General features: G+C 46.4%; 1 protein-coding gene across 1 annotated transcript in view; it reads left to right on the top strand.

The window, feature by feature from the left end:
- RHBG (Rh family B glycoprotein) overlaps positions 1–15868 on the top strand; it is a 297643-nt gene that overhangs the window by 209957 nt on the left and 71818 nt on the right. The window contains exon 8 of the mRNA XM_069607158.1: positions 15238–15359. Coding sequence (XP_069463259.1) covers positions 15238–15359 — 122 coding nt within the window. The remainder of the gene's footprint in view (positions 1–15237; positions 15360–15868) is intronic.

Here is a 15868-nt window from a genome sequence, read left to right as displayed (position 1 = left end):
GTCCCATCACGGGGCAGCGCCACACTCCTCCTTTTTCCGGGAGGACACACAACTGCTTTTTATTATACACTGCAAACCACACAACAGTTAACAACAACAATTCACACCCACAGCCCCTTTAATGTCAACCACCCGGATCCCCTCATTCCGGTTGACCAAACAAATGTCCCAGAACGTATTCACTGAGGTAAGCGGGTTTCCCTCGCCCAGCCCTCTGGGGGTACCTCCCGCTTACCTCCGGCACGGGAAGTCCTTCTGCAGACGTCCCCCGGACCGGGGATTCCGGTGGGCTGGAGGGGGCTCCTCCGTCCTCAGGCACCTCCGTCAAGTCAGGCTCCAGCGGTGGCTCAGTTCTTGGGTCACCCAGTTTCTTAAAGAAGCTGACATTCCGGGTGAGAGCAGACCTTCCGTCCGAGACGGTCACCATGGAGCCTTTTACAGCCACCACGTCCAACGACTCCGGAACCATACCTTCAGCCGCAGCCTCGCCTTGGTCTTGGCGGCTCCCTGATGCCCGTGGTGGGCCAAGGTGATCACCTCCTTTACTTTGGACTGGGGGACCACTATCCGGTCACCTCGGAGCAGCAGGCCCGACGCCAAGAATGACAGCTCGTCCTTGACCTTCCATAGTTGTTCAAGTCCTGTCTTGGCCTCCTGGGTCCGCCCCGCCAGAGCTTCCAGGATGGACTTCCAGGAGCCGTGCTGCATTGAGTGCATGAGGATCTGAAAGCACTCGTCCTCGGCCGCGGCAGCCTCCAATTCTGACAGAGGTATCGCATTCGGCGTGGCTGCCTCCACCACCATTCGAATGTGCTCATCGGCCTCTTCCGCGCAGGTGTCATACTCCTCTCCCCCACGCACTCCCGGGTGTCTGGAGAGGTAGTCTGCCGCATTGTTGACACCCGGCCGATACACCAGTGTAACTCCATACTCGAGAAGAGCCAGCATCCACCTCTCGATTCTGGCCGGGGGCTTCGAGGATGACCCTGCCAGAATGGGAAGTAGGGGCTTGTGGTCTGTCACCACCGTCACTGGACGCCCCAAGACATAGAGTCGAAAATGTCTGCAACCCCAGAGGACCGCCAGCGCCTCCCGCTCAATCTGGGAGTATCTTTGCTCAGTTTCCGAGAGCGCTTTGCTGGCGTAAGCCACGGGCCGGATGTTCCCGTCCCGGTCCACTTGAGTCAATACAGCACCCAGGCCAAATGGACTGGCATCTACAATGATCTCCGACGCCAGCGCCGGGTCGAAAAACGCCATGGTGTCCTCTGCTGTTAGGGCGCTCTTAATGTCCTCAAAAGCCGATTGCTCCAGTGGGCCCCAATGCCAGGCCGACTCCTTCTTCGTCAGTGCCCTGAGTGGTTCGGACCTCGAGGCGAGATTTTGGATGAAGCGCCCACAGTAGGTCACCATCCCGAGGAAGCTTCTTACATCAGACACCGACTCGGGGTGCTGCGCCTTCTTAATGTCCTGGACCTTCTTCGGATCTGGCGAGACCCTCCCCTCCTTGAACACAAACCCGAAGAATTCAATGGAGGGACGCAGGAACTCTCATTTGTCCCGATGAAGGGTGAGGCCTAGAGATTGTAGCCGCTCAAAGGTCTTTCCGAGCTTCCTCAGATGGTCCACCTCGGTCTTTGCGAACACCAAAATGTCATCGCTAATGTTCAGGACACCCTCCAGATCTGCGAGGGCACGTCCAATGATGTTCTGAAAGACTTCTGCCGCCGATGACACCCCGAAGCTCAACCTCTTGTACCGGTATAGTCCACGGTGAGTAGTGAATGTGGTTATGTACCGGGACTCAGGGTGGAGGACAACCTGATGATACCCTGCTCGAAGGTCCAGTTTGGAAAAGAACCGAGCCCCTTGCACTTCTGCAATAATGTCATCGATGGTGGGGGTGAGATGCTGCTTCCTCTTAATGGCCTTGTTGGGCAGCCTCATGTCCACACAGATACGGACAGATTCGGGTTGTTTGGGCTTCTTAGCCACAACGATTGGGGACACCCAGGGAGTCGGGCCCTCGACCTTCTTGATAATGTCTAGACTCAACAGGTTGTCCAGCTCCTTGTGAACTTGCTCCCTCAGATGAAACGGTACCCTGCGGTGTTTCATTGCAATGGGCTGCACAGAGTCATCAATGTGCAGCCTAACCGGGTCACCGGTCATCCTTCCAATGCTGTTGAAGAGGGCGGCATACTTGTCGAGCAGATCATTGATGTCCTCGAGGTACACCGAGTATGCAAAGCTGACAATTCCGAGAGCTTCGGCGGCGGCACAGCTCAGCAGAGTGTTATTGCTCACAGGGGTCACATAGAACTGGGCTTTGATTTGCGAGCCCTCATGCTCCACACTTGCCATGAAGGCACCGTCCAGCGGTATTGGTTCCAGTCCTCCAAATGCAAATATGCTGGCTCTCGGCGTGACCAGCTTTGGGGGCGATCCAAGGGCATCATAGTGCCCCCGGGCCATCACATTGACCGAGGCTCCGGTGTCCACCAGCACCGGGACTGCCGAGTGGTCAACCTCCACCACACACCTCGGTTGCCTCCTGCCCTTCCCCTTCAGGGCTTCCACGCTGAAAACAAAGAAAATGTTCTCTTCCTCTTCCTCCTCGGCCTCGTCCCCCTGGGTCTCCTCTTCACCCTGGTCCACCTGGGCCACGTTTGGCGGGCGGTTCTGGCGTGGAGCCCAAGTCCAAGCCGGGCCTCTCGGCACTATCACGGGCAGGGCTGCCCTGCTCACCCTCGAGAAATGGTCAGGCAGGCCGCACCTACCACATGTTCTCCCAGCCGCCGGGCACTCCGTCAGGTGGGGGAGGTTGTAGCCGCACTTCTGGCACGATTCCCCCACTCTCCCGGCTCTGTCACAGTGTCCTCCACCAGGCCTTCTCACTCCTCTGCTGCCACGCCACACAGCACACGCCTCCTCTGACTTTATGGAGCGGGACCCCGCCTCCATCTTGCTTGCCCGAGCCTCCGGCACCTCATGGCACCGGCCCAGTTCCAGAATGCGGGGCAGAGTAATACCCGGCTCTCTCAGGACCTGCCTCCTGAGTTTGCCAGAGGAGCACGCCTGAATCAGCATTGTGCGCATCATGTCCTCCGCGTCCCCCCACGCACAGCCCAGGGAGAGGCGGCACAGGCGACCATAAAAGGTGTCCAGTGTCTCATCCTCCTTTTGTTTGGCCGATAGCATAACAAATCTTTCATAGTCCACGTTGGTGAGAGTAAGAAAGTGGGCCTGGAGTACTGCCTTGGCCGCATCGTAGGTGGCATCCGCTGGAGTGAGCGACTCAAAAATTTCCTGGACCGCAGGCCCCGAGGAGTACAGCATCGTAGCCACCCTGCTGTCGTTGTCCATCACCTGAGCAGCCCTGAAATACATGTCGAGGCGACCAACCCACCTCCTCCACCGGGGCCCCATGCTGGATGGTGGGCCCGACGCATCAAATTCGGGGATGGGCTGCAGGGCTGCCTGGGCTCGTGCCTGAGCCATGATGGGATGTCCTGGCTGAGCAGCAATCTGTACTGCCGGTGGCCCCTGAGGCCCAGGAGCTAGACCACCTACTTGAACTTGAGGGGGCAGCTGCGGAGCCGCCACTGGTTGTTGCACTGGAAGCGCTGGGGGCTGAACGGCCTGCCGATGAGCTGCCGCCTGACCACCGTCCTGGGGAAGCTGTGCGGCTGCCGCGGCCCCACCGTCCAGATCTTCAATGTCACTCATGGGCTTGAGCGCACAGGCACCCCCACCTTGGGTCCTGAGGGCCGCAACTCAGCCACCCACCACCTCCTCATGTATTGACCACCCCACCCAGGCAAAGCAACAGTCCAACCTCGGGGAGAGGTGGTGGTGTCCTGCCCTCAGCTCACCTGAGGCTGCCTCCAGCAACAAGGAGATCGAAGAGAAGACAGAAGAACACCAACATGAAGATCTCCACTGTAGCAGTCCACCTTGATGATGAAGGGGGCGAAGAGGAAGCCACAGCGTCCTGATGATGAAAGGGATGAAGAAGCACCGTGTCCCCTTGCTGCTGCAAGACTCAAGGGTGTAGGTGTTCCAAAAATTAAGTTGAGAAAATGAAGTGGGCTAAGCAGGCCCAGCCATATTAGCCCTTCTCCTAGCTTTCACTCGACGTAGAAGTGCCAAATCTGGAGTAAAATCCACAAACCAGGTATGGGCGTGCAGATTAATCTGCCTGCAAGCAGAATATCCAAAAATTAGACCTGGATCACCTTCACCCTCCGAACCGGAGCCTGATGAAGTTCCACGGCCTCACTGACAAAATGGCCACCAGCCGCGTCTGCGATCCGCAGCCACGGCGTGAAACAAAAAGTCTGATTGTTCCATTTCAGGAAAAAAAATTCGGAATGCTTTCACCGCCGGGTCCGGGCATCCGACATCACTCGTCGCCACTGTTGGGGGTTTGTCCTTTGCCCCATGAGGTCCCGTAAGCCCCCAACCTGGAAGGACCACACTTGACACACGTCTTTCCAGTTCGGGCTTCCCGGTTGCTCTAACGCGGCCGGGAACGCCCTGTTTATTTATACAGCACGCATTCCATCACGGGGCAGCGCCACAGTAGGTAATCGAGCCCTTACCTGTAGTGTCATTTTCAAAGTTCCACACAAAGGAAAGCCGTGTTGATGCGCGGAACTCCTTGGTATTTGTCCGTTGTCATGGAGACCACGTGAGGTGTCGTGCTCCGGCTAAGAAGTGCCGGTGCACTTATGCCTCGCATCCCACACTCTCATGGCAATGGGAGGGTGGGGGAAGGTCTCCATGATACTGACAGAGTTGTTATGGTTACGTATTGTAGCTTACTTGCTATAACGTACGGGTTGACATTCCGTTTGTTTGGTGCAAGACATTTTTCCTGCTACTTATCAATGAACACAACCATATATTTGTATAAATAAATATAAATATGATTTCTAGACGACAATATACAATATACTTCAACTTAATACCACTTGTCAGCTACCATATCTAACATTCTCATCGATATTAGACAATTTAATATGTATTTGATTTTCCCCAAGATCAAAGCTAACTGATGGTCTCAGAGACAAAATTCGAAATGAACATGTTGATGTAGTTTCTCTTGCAACATTGAAAAGTTTTGGTGCCAGATTAACTCTACATCATTTACATCAAATTTAATGCAAACATTCTCATTTATGTGGTATTTTCATAAATATGACAGGGCCTGCAAGAGCGGCCCTGTAGTTATGGTTAAGTTGCTCAACTCATAGAAAGAGCACTTTTTGGGTGGCTCATATCTTTGCCCCACCTCCCTGGGGTGGACAAAGGTATAGTGGGGGGTCACAAAATGTGTGGAAATCCTAATAGAGGCAATAGAAAACATGTTTTCCTCGTGCCTACAGCCTAAACCACTGAAGTTTAGTGTAAATCTGTTATGTAGTTTTAAAAAAAAATGGCCAAATAGTAGGTCAAAATAAATTAGTAATGTCTGGATCGAGTCCGCTGACTCATTTCCTGATTCGGAGCCGTGGACATGTCTGGACCGATCACGGAGCGGCGTGACATCCGCGGACATCGTACGCGTCCGCCAATTGGATGTTTAAAAACGTGAGCAGTGTCCACAGATAGTGCAGGGAGGAAAAAGTATGGAAAACACATTTGGGGTTATTTGGTGGCTGAAAGAGGGCCTAGAAAGGGTGGGGAGTGGAATAAAGTTGATATGGAGCTGTTTGAATAGGTGAAAAAAGGTTTGTAGGTGCCACCAAATCCACAGACATTACTGCTGACCACAGACAGAGCAGTGAGAAAAAGGTCTGGAAACCGATTTTTGGGTTATTTGGTGGCCGAAAGAGAGCCTGGAAAGGGTGAAGGTGGAATAAAGTTTATTTGGAGCTGTTTTTACAGGTGAATAAAAGTTTTGCCGATGCTGTCAAGTCAGCAGCCAATTTTATTGTCCACGGACATCTTTGGGAGTGGGGAGGTTCAGGGTGAGTCTTGCTATTTGAAGGTACATTGTAGATACAGTTATATCGTTTAATTCTATTGTGGTGGTTGTGGCCAGTGTAGGTAGAAGGGCTGCCCTGTGCGACGGTGTCTGCAGACACTGCTGTAGTGCACCGACCTGCATGTGCCATCTGGGTCTTTTAAGGAAGCCTGGCATGGAAAAAGAAAATTGGGGGACTAGCTGATCAGGTTTTGTGGTTGTGGAGGAGGAGTTGAAGTGTACAGGAGTACAGGATAGCAAGTCTTGTATTTGTTGTGTGGTGTTAAGATGGCTGTGGCTATGGCTATGAAGAAGCAGAGTGTGTGGATGGTGTGAGATTCTTGGATCCATTCATAATAATAATAATAATTTAGCATTTATATAGCGCTATGAACCCTCAGGTATCTGAGCGCTGCTTATTATTACCCATGGTGTGTGGTGCTATACATTGAAAGTTTATACTGAATCTTGTGGCATCTCTCGCTACTATTGGATTGAAAGAAGCAGAAGTTTTGTTGTATGCAGATTGTGGATTAAAGTTGATGACTTTATTACTAATCTGTGAGAGTATGGCCTACCCAGATATCATTATAGTACATTGTGGAGGCAGCAATTCGGGTTACGTGACTGCAGGATGTTTGCAATTTGCCAATGGAGGAAAAGTCCAATAGAACTGTTTCCAGCTGCAAAGATTCTTTTTTTTTAAATCAATGAACGTCAAATATGGAGACGTCCAAGCTTGGTTTGTTCTGAAATAGAAGAAGCTAGCCAGCATGTTAATAAATATGTTTGTCCTTTTTTATTTGCTTTAGGAATGGCACTTTTGACAACGCAAATATCAAGTTGGATGGTGTAAACTTTTTTCAAGGAAGGGCAGTGCATTTGACTGATGTCGGAAATCAGATTATTCTTTTGAATATCCAAAATGCTCTGAAGACTTTGGTGTGAAGTTGTAAAATATGTTGTCAAGGATTTCTTTAGTAGTTGTAGTGATATAAAAAAACAGAAAAAAAAGTTAGAAGTAGTTTTTGGGAAAGTTAGAAAAAATAATTTCAGTAGAAAATTTGTTCGTGTAGTATATAAAAACCTCAAACAAATTAATAAAGGTCCTTTTAAGAGCCACCATTTCTCAACAAAAAACAAGTTAATTGATTTTAACTCCCCCATTCCACAGTTGACATTTTCCAGATGGCTGCAGACATTCGTACTGTCCACGGACTATGCAGACTGCAAAATGTCCTGTGATTTTTATTTTTATTTTTAGTTCAATTTTATCACTGTGGAAGTTGGGTCCTAAAGGAACCTTTTTTTGTCTTTCTGTCTTGTATTTATGTTTTAATTGTGGTTTTTGTAGGAGAGGTGGGGAGGAAAGTTGGGGGAGGAAAGGTAGGAGAGGGAAGTTAGGGAAGGGACACCAACCAAAAATACATGGGGACTGGTGGACCGGGCAAGATGTTGGGGGTGTCTTAAATTTAAGTAGGTGGCAGTGTTCAAAGCACTCTGAAACTGCTCCCCCCTGCAGAGTTGTGTGTCATAGTACAAACAGAGTAGTGTGACTTTTGAAAGGTAGGGTCAACAGTGTTCTGAATGACATATGAGGCAGCCAGTGGGATCTTCTGCCCCACAAGAGTAGCCTGTGTGGTGGTAGGAGCAGTTAAGGAAGATGTGGTAGAGGAAGATAACCTACTTCTCCCAGAGAAAGGAATATATTTACTTAGAGCACCTATGGTGTCGCATGGAGGTGGTCACAAAAGAGAACTGCCCAGGTTGTCCACGAATCAGTATGACCCTGCACCCAATGCATTGAACCTTGGCAGACCGAGCTTTTGGTACACCCTCAACAATTTTATAGAACCACCAAACCCATGATTCTTTCTGGGTGCTGGAACTTCCTCTACCTCGTCTCCCTGTTTCTTGTCATGCTCCTCCCCATAATCATGTTTGTTCCCCTGTCCAGGGCCTCCATGTGATGATACTGGTGGTGATACCTGGGAAGGTGGAATGGTCATGACAGATGCCATTCTTGAACTCCTGGAAGTCTCCTGGAAGTAGCTCTGATAAGGTGTTCTCTCCTGGTCTACCAGATTGAGAATGACTAAAAGTAATGAGTGGGTCCCTTCAGAGGAACTGTCGTGGACCAGACCTTGAAAAAAATTGACAGATCAACTAACAATAGGTCTAGGAGCCCTGGAAGGAGGATACACTTTCAACTTGAAGCATTCTAGATTGGCCAAAAATGCAATTTTAAACTGTCCGCGGTCACAAACACTGTCTGTGGAAATGTTGGCATTCCGCACAGTTGCATTGTTTAACGACTGGTTACCAAAGTTTGCAGAGAGGCACCTGTTAATTGAATATTGAAAATATGAGGTGCGTCATAATTTTAGAAATGGTTGCCATATTGGATGGGTGGATCATGGCCATTGTCTGCGAACACCGTGGTGAGGAAAAGAAGTCTGGAAAATATATTTGGGGTTATTTTATGAACAAAGGAGGGCCTGGAAAGGGTAGTGGAGTCGGAAAAAGATGACATAGAGCTCTTTTTCTAGGTCAGAAAGATCTGTGCAGGTGCTGCTGTGTCTGACTTTCATTTCTTTGTCCGCTGACAGTATTGGGATTTGGGGGGGTGGTGATCTGGGTGAGTCTTGTTATTTGAAGGTGTATTGTACATAATTGTTATATGGTTATAAGGTTTCATTCTATTGTGGTGGTTGTGGCCAGTGGCCAGATTCTTGGGGGCACGGCCATGGGCTGTGCCCCCAAAAATCTGGCCACTGTTCACATACAGTATAGCAATATGCGGATTGTTATTATAGGTACTATAGGGGGATTATACCTTATTTGTAATATGGTGTAGTGATATAATTGAAGTGTACATGGTATTCATGATAGTAGGACAATTGAGGATAGTTTTCCTTAATGTCTCCTCTGCCTTTCACAGTGTGAACCATTTCATCATCATATAAACGTTTACATGATACCTTTAGCATCATGGAGTGGGCACTGGACTGGCTGGCCTGTTTTCCTCACTAACTGCCCTTAATATGGCCCAGCTGCATCTGGGCCATTTCTACTCCACCACCTCACTGCCTACCTGCAGTGTACCCCAGGGATCTATCCTATCATTGTGGCTCTTCAATATCTATTTCGTCCCTCTGGCTCACCTGATGTCCTTCTTCTTTCCTCATTTCCAGTGTTATGTTAATAACACACAGCTCTCCTTAAACTTCCCTCCACTAATTTTGTCTCCTCGTTTTGTATCCCTGATTGTTTGACCACCATCCATGCATTGTGTGTGGCTAACAATCTCTTCCTCAATTCCAGTAACATGGAGATCTTTCTTTTTGTGACACCTGTGCCCTGTTTCTTTCTACCCACTGGCCACCCTCTTTGGGCCCTCTATTGTCAGCATCCTGTGAGGGAAAATACCTTGGGATCATCTTTAAGTCCTCTCTCTCCTTTACTCCTTACATTTTGGAGCTTGTATAGAAACCCCACTTTCAGCTTCATCTCTTTACAGGTATTCTACTGTTCCTCTCTTTCCCACAGAAGGTCAAAGTCTTTAGAGCCCTGGTCTGCTCTAGGCTGGACTACTGCAACAGCCTCTTCCTTAACTTCCCCCTTTGTTGTCTACACCTGCTTCGGCTAATCTAGAATAGGGCTGCAAGACCTATCCTTGGCCTCTAGCGCAGGGATTGTATCCCTGCAGCCCTAAAATGTGTACACTGGCTCCTGGTGGTTGCAAGGATTAAAATCAAGCTCCTCTGTATCATTGACAACGCTTTCTGGGGCCTCCAACTTTGTCTCCCTAAATACTCCCCTGATAGAGCCCTCCACTCCTCTCACTCCAGTTCTCAACAGCATTGTACTCTCTTGTAGGTGATTAGGCAAGAGAATAGGAAAAGGCATTCAGGGTAGAGTTACCACTCTTGCACTCCAATGGACAGTGCACGGTTATTGCTGGATAATCTTTGTGCATTGAAAACAATCAACCATACTCAACATTGTAAGATTCACAGCTGTCTACAGAGTTGAAAAAACAGTTCATCTGGAATTCTTTTTTTTGCTTTTCTTGAAGGAGCCAAATTCCAGTAAATACTATTGTGTGCCCATGATAGCATATGGTTGTTACACCACACCATAGCATCTGAATGCAGATATCCCATCAACAATATGTTGCCTGTCCTTATATATTTGCGGTTTTCATCTGCAAAATGCAAAACTCTTGACAGCTATGAATTGACAACTTACCTTACTCTTCTGCCAATGGATGGTGGATGATGGAGGCATCTGGGAAAATCATCAGCCCACTGATTCCAATCTTGATAATACCTGGACTAAATAAAGAAGAAGCCACACAGTAAAACTTGTAAGAGAGTATAAGACGATAGAGTTACAACACAAGATTGTCTGTTAAGGCCGCTTGAACATCAGACATTGTTAGTTCTGTGAATTTAACATCTTGTCATTTATGGATCAATGGTGGGTTTTCTGAAGCAACTGTTAAGATGCTTGTACGTTTTTAAGTGTGCATGGATACAGTTGATACTGCAGAACATGAAAATGCTCCATAGAAAATTATGAAAGTTGAAACTAACTGGAGCATGCAATTAACTAAAGCTTCCTGAGAATATATGTCTCACGTTACTTGATAACAAGCTTGGAACTGGATCAAAGTCCATCTCAAAGGAATATGTACTGGTCAGTCCTGGACACACTTCTCTTGACGCTTGAACTTGTGTGTTGTCAGGCTGTCCTATAGCAAGAACACAATGACACAAAGAGACTTCTTTGCAGCTCTTATTTAACAGTGGGAACCAACAAATAATTGCCACTGATACTGTCTGGTCTGTTGGAAGGTGCCTCTGTGTGCATTACTATTGGTTTAAAACAGTAGGTGCAGGACTTCAGACACAACAGTAATAGCACAGTTGCTCATGTCATCACATACTTTTACAATCAGTTACAACTGCAGTCAGTCATTAGTTTATGTCACAGCCGTGACAGTGTGGTAAAGCATGCTTCCCCTTTTCATAAGCAGTGATGCTGCTGCTTATGGTGGAGCTGTATAAAGTGGTGGCTGGAAGGTAGAGGGTTTCTGCTCAATTATTGCTTTATTATCTGGTTCCCTTCTGAGTTAGCTGTACTTTGTGGCATTGTTCGCATTTCTGTGGGAGCAGCGATGCTAGGTATCTAATGCCCCTTTTCTTGAGATTGTGTTGTGCTGTGATTTTCTTTTGCGTTTGACGTGTTTGACACTGTTCCTATTAAGGTTGTGCAGTGAGGATGTGTGGTGCAAGATGTAATATGTCCATTATCTACTTATTTGTTGATGGACTTTGGCGGCTCTGTGTTATCTGAGTGTTTAGGTGGAATGGTCTTTGGCTGCGTTCTACTGTCCGGGTTCAAGTGTGGATGCTTCTTGATGTGGCAGTGTGTCCAGTGCTGGCAGGGGACATTTGCTGAAGTATTATTACATTGCAGCAGATAGTGCCATGTTTTGGCCCAACAACTGGACATTTATGGAGGGCTGATGACATGGTTAGCAGCGTGCTGTGCAGTCATGGTGGTATGACAATCAATGTTGCAGTGATGTTGCACTTTTGGGCTGTGCTGTGCATGCTGACAATGTTCTTCTTTCCAAAATGGCAGCTGCTAAAGGTACTAGGTAGAGTCTTGTGATGATACGCTCAGCTGACTGGCCTGAGAGTTTGTCTGTTCCTCTAGCATGTTGGAGATTTATTTTGAGTGGTGTTTCGCATGTGACTGGGCTATCTGTGTGAAAATGGCATGCTGTGCCATGTTGGCCAAGAAACCATATATCAGAGCCAAACCTCCTACAATATTTCAACTTCCAGAACACCAACACCTTCAACATTAACTCACCACGAACCAAAGCACAGAGAGAATTTGTTTTCTTGATCTGGAACTTAATATCATCAACAACACAATACAGATAACACTATCAAAAACCCCCAGCAGGGAACAGCACACTACATGCTAACAGCAACCATCCAAAATATATTATTCACAACATCTCGTATGGTGAAATTCTAAGAATCAAAAGAAACTGCAGCGATCCAGCAGTATTTGAATGACGTACATCTGATAAACTAATGAACTTTAAAGAAAGAGGATACCTTGACAACATTCTATGTAAAGCAGACAACAGAGCAAAATCCAAAGAGAGACCCAAACGTCTGAGAAATGGGGTCTCCAAACCTAATGTTACCCTTCACGAAATCAGACCTATACCTACAGTTCAAATACCTAGACCATCAGGAACATTCTGAAGAGACATTAGAATATACTACAACTGGACAGTCAAATTAGTGAGTACTTGGATCCACAACCATTTATCACCTATCGGAAGGCAAGAACAATAAAAGAACAAGTGAGTCCAAGCTATATGGAATGAGGTAAAAAAAGAAAACTCTGGCAATCATGTGGAATCTACTAGCCAGTATAGGCAACTACAAATGTGACAATTGGAACGTAAGTCCACATATGATGAATGGAAAGACAAGTATGGATTTACCAAATGGAACCCAAAAAAGATGTATCAGTTTATTAACTGCAATAAAAAATTTCGTCTATGACATTACATTTTTCTGCAGCAAATAGCAGTGCTATATGCAACCTTAAAATGAGGCTAATGGAGCACTTCAGAACCATACAAAATAAAGACACTAGATACCCATTGGCAGCGCATTTATTCACAGGACATACGCAGGAAAAACTACAAGTCCTACAATGTGTGGGCTGCAGCAATTGGACATGCCCCCCGAGTGGAGGCAACATGGAAAAGCTTCCACGCCTGAAAGAAGCCAAGTGGACTACCATCATGGACACTTGCTCTACTGGTTTAAATCAAGACAAGGACCTCTTCAACCTCCTATAATACACCATAGCATAAGCCACTTTATTTTTCCCCTATTTGTTCTGGTTTGCAACTTATTATTTACTTGCTTTTGTAACCTAACTATGCCCTCAGTGAGGCTCTTGCAACCATCGTAAATTCCTGCTTTGTTCACATATAACATTAACATTCCCAGACAAGGTAGATATACCCATCATTATTTTTTCCTGTAAATATTACTTTGGATTAAATTAATACATACAACATTAATATATATTTTCCTAAACTTAGAATTGTTTCTTTTAAACTACACCCGACACTACCTTTCTCTTTGTACTGTCTGCTGAACGAAAACAATGGGCCAACTTAAGATATCATTGGCACCATCATAAAGCAAAGGATCTCGAAGTGAGGAATCATGGTAACATCATTGCGTATGCGTACACCTGCGCGGTGGCATCATGCACAGCTATTTAATGCGGCTGCCATTTTAGAATGCCGACTCCAACAGGATCGGCGTTCTGAGACCGCAAGGAGGCTGAATTATCATTATCAGTCCGGGATCACTTTTTGTTGAGTTACCTTTTCTATTTTTTGTATTTCACATAAGCGATTATGAGCAACTGCACTATTCACTTCAAAACCCTGAACCTGCGTCCCTGAACCTATCTCCTTAGAAAAAACAACATAACCTGAAATGATATGTCCTTTTTATTGATCTTTTTCAAACAGGCCATTATCTATGCTGCACTGAGAACTGCCTCCATTATTTTTGAACCACATAACCAATGTTACAGCAATAGAGGGTGAGCTGGCAAAAATCTTATATTGACACTGTAACTCACAACTTCACAGTGGATTCATTCTTAAGTTACATCACTCTATTCTCACTTTTCTCTAGATACACCAAAGTCTTGAACAAATTATGAAATGTATGTTTAAGTCAACTTAGTGGAAACCAATTGATGCAAGCAATGCACTACTTTGTCTCGCTCCTGATGAGCCACTTCATTGCAGTGGTGAAACATGTGTAGATGTATCACTATTTGAAGGAACCTTTGCATCAAGCGCAGAAATAAATCAGCAAGTCACCAAACTACTGATCTCTGTGTTATCAATTTAAGAAATCTGCCACACTCCCAACCAGAAAAACTCTAGCTGGTGTGGCAACCATGCTCCACATTTTGTTTAATTTACAGTGGTTATTGGGCAGGCACAATACCCGCAGCAGAATGCTTGCGGCAGCGATACCCAAACAAGAATAGATTTGTTTGCCAAAGGTTTCAAATATGCCTGCATTTGTTTAACTACCATATATGCATCAGACTGAAGTGGACATGGTGCTGTGCTGTAATAGCATATGGAATGTCTCTGTGTATGGGTCACTCATGTCATTACAGACAGTGTTCTACATTGTAACAGCAGAAGGACCGTTTTTGGTGCAGCCCTTAACATCTTTGTCTTTCATCCAGAAGAACGCTGAGTGGATATTCCTTCCCTACATTCTCAAATGTGTGGTTAAGTATGTCCGCTCAGCGTGGTAAGGGGGGGTATCTTTGCTGAATGTCTCTTAATCGGGGGACTTCTTTGTTGTTCTCCTTGCTCATGTCAGGAAAGACGTGGGCAGTAAAATCATGTCATCCCCACTTTTTCCCCTGTGGTTTTGTAGGTGTTCACACAATCATGCACCACCAAGGTTCGCCACCTTTTTATCAAGAACAATGGTGCCCACAGAGTGCAGCTCTTGATGGAGGTCACTTCAGTCGTCTTGCTATGAGGGTCTTATTATCCTTTCATCATCCCCAGATGTTATCTTTTGCATCTGTGACCCCACTTCATGAAGAACATAGCCTAAGGCCTTCCAAACTGTGGCACAACAAAGGCAAGTGAGACATGGTCACTTTTGCCACCTGATGGAAGAGACTGCACAGGCACAGAGCATGGCTCTTTATTAACAGGCTGTAAAGTAAAGTGCCTGCACTCAACCAGAGCCTTGTAGGGACAAATAAGTATGGTGCTCACATATAACATGCTACACAATACTAAAATGCTCCAAAATACTAATCTTGTTGCCCACAGTATCATCTTGCATCATCTCACTACTTTAATGTCAGTGGATGTATTCGAGTCATTGGGGGATCTGATAGACTTTTCACCAATCCGTTCTATTCAACAGGATTTCATTACCGATAACACATGACATTGCTTTTGAATTTGTTGAAATATATTGTCACATTCCTGACCCTTATCTTTTTTTACGTTTACTTTTAATTATGTCAAACCTGGGATTTTGTTCTTGCCTAATCTCCCTGTCAAGGTCTTGTCTTGCAATGAAAGGGTTGGGGTATGTCATTTGACTGAGAGCTCACTGTGACTGCTGAATGTATCAATGTCTTCTATCTTCCAGGATGGCAGACGTCTTCCCATTGATTGCCGATGGAGGGCGGACAGCCCAGAGTCAAGCTTTCTATCAGGCGGTGTCACTACTTGTCGCTCTAGGATTTGCTATTATTGGTGGAACTCTTGTGGGTAAGTAGACGTAAAGGTGTACAGTACCTTTTGCCTTCCAATGTCTGTGTATCATGCCACATCCTTGCTGCACCTTTACAAAGTTGATAGGCAAAGACTAAGGAATTTTGGCACTTCAGACCAAGTGGCATGGATGGTATTGATGTTGAGGGGTTTTGTTTCCAGATAGGCATATTCTAGACATTAGCACACGTTCCAGCATTGGTGTGAAGGTAGAAAGATGCACTCCTGTCATCATGGTAGTCCTTCACCATTGACTTCCCATTAGGTTTCTACAAACGATTGGCAGTGGCTTCCTTAAAGGTTCAATGGGTGGCTGTCAGAGACTTTACAAGGCTTGGCAAGAGTGGATGGGGCATGGATTTGGAGAGAATAAAATACTATACAGAAGTCCTGAGACTTTTGAAGGCCAGATCACCTCTCAACCCTCCTTGTAAGAGTCGTCTCACACTTTGGGATCTGCCACTGGTTTTGAGAGCATCACAGCTCCCTCATTCCAAATTGGAAGG

Source organism: Ambystoma mexicanum, chromosome 1p (assembly GCF_040938575.1).
Source record: "Ambystoma mexicanum isolate Mex_15411 chromosome 1p, UKY_AmexF1_1, whole genome shotgun sequence".
Lineage (NCBI taxonomy): Eukaryota > Metazoa > Chordata > Amphibia > Caudata > Ambystomatidae > Ambystoma > Ambystoma mexicanum.
The sequence above is the reverse complement of the archived record's forward strand: the minus strand, read 5'-3'. Positions and strand labels throughout refer to the sequence as shown.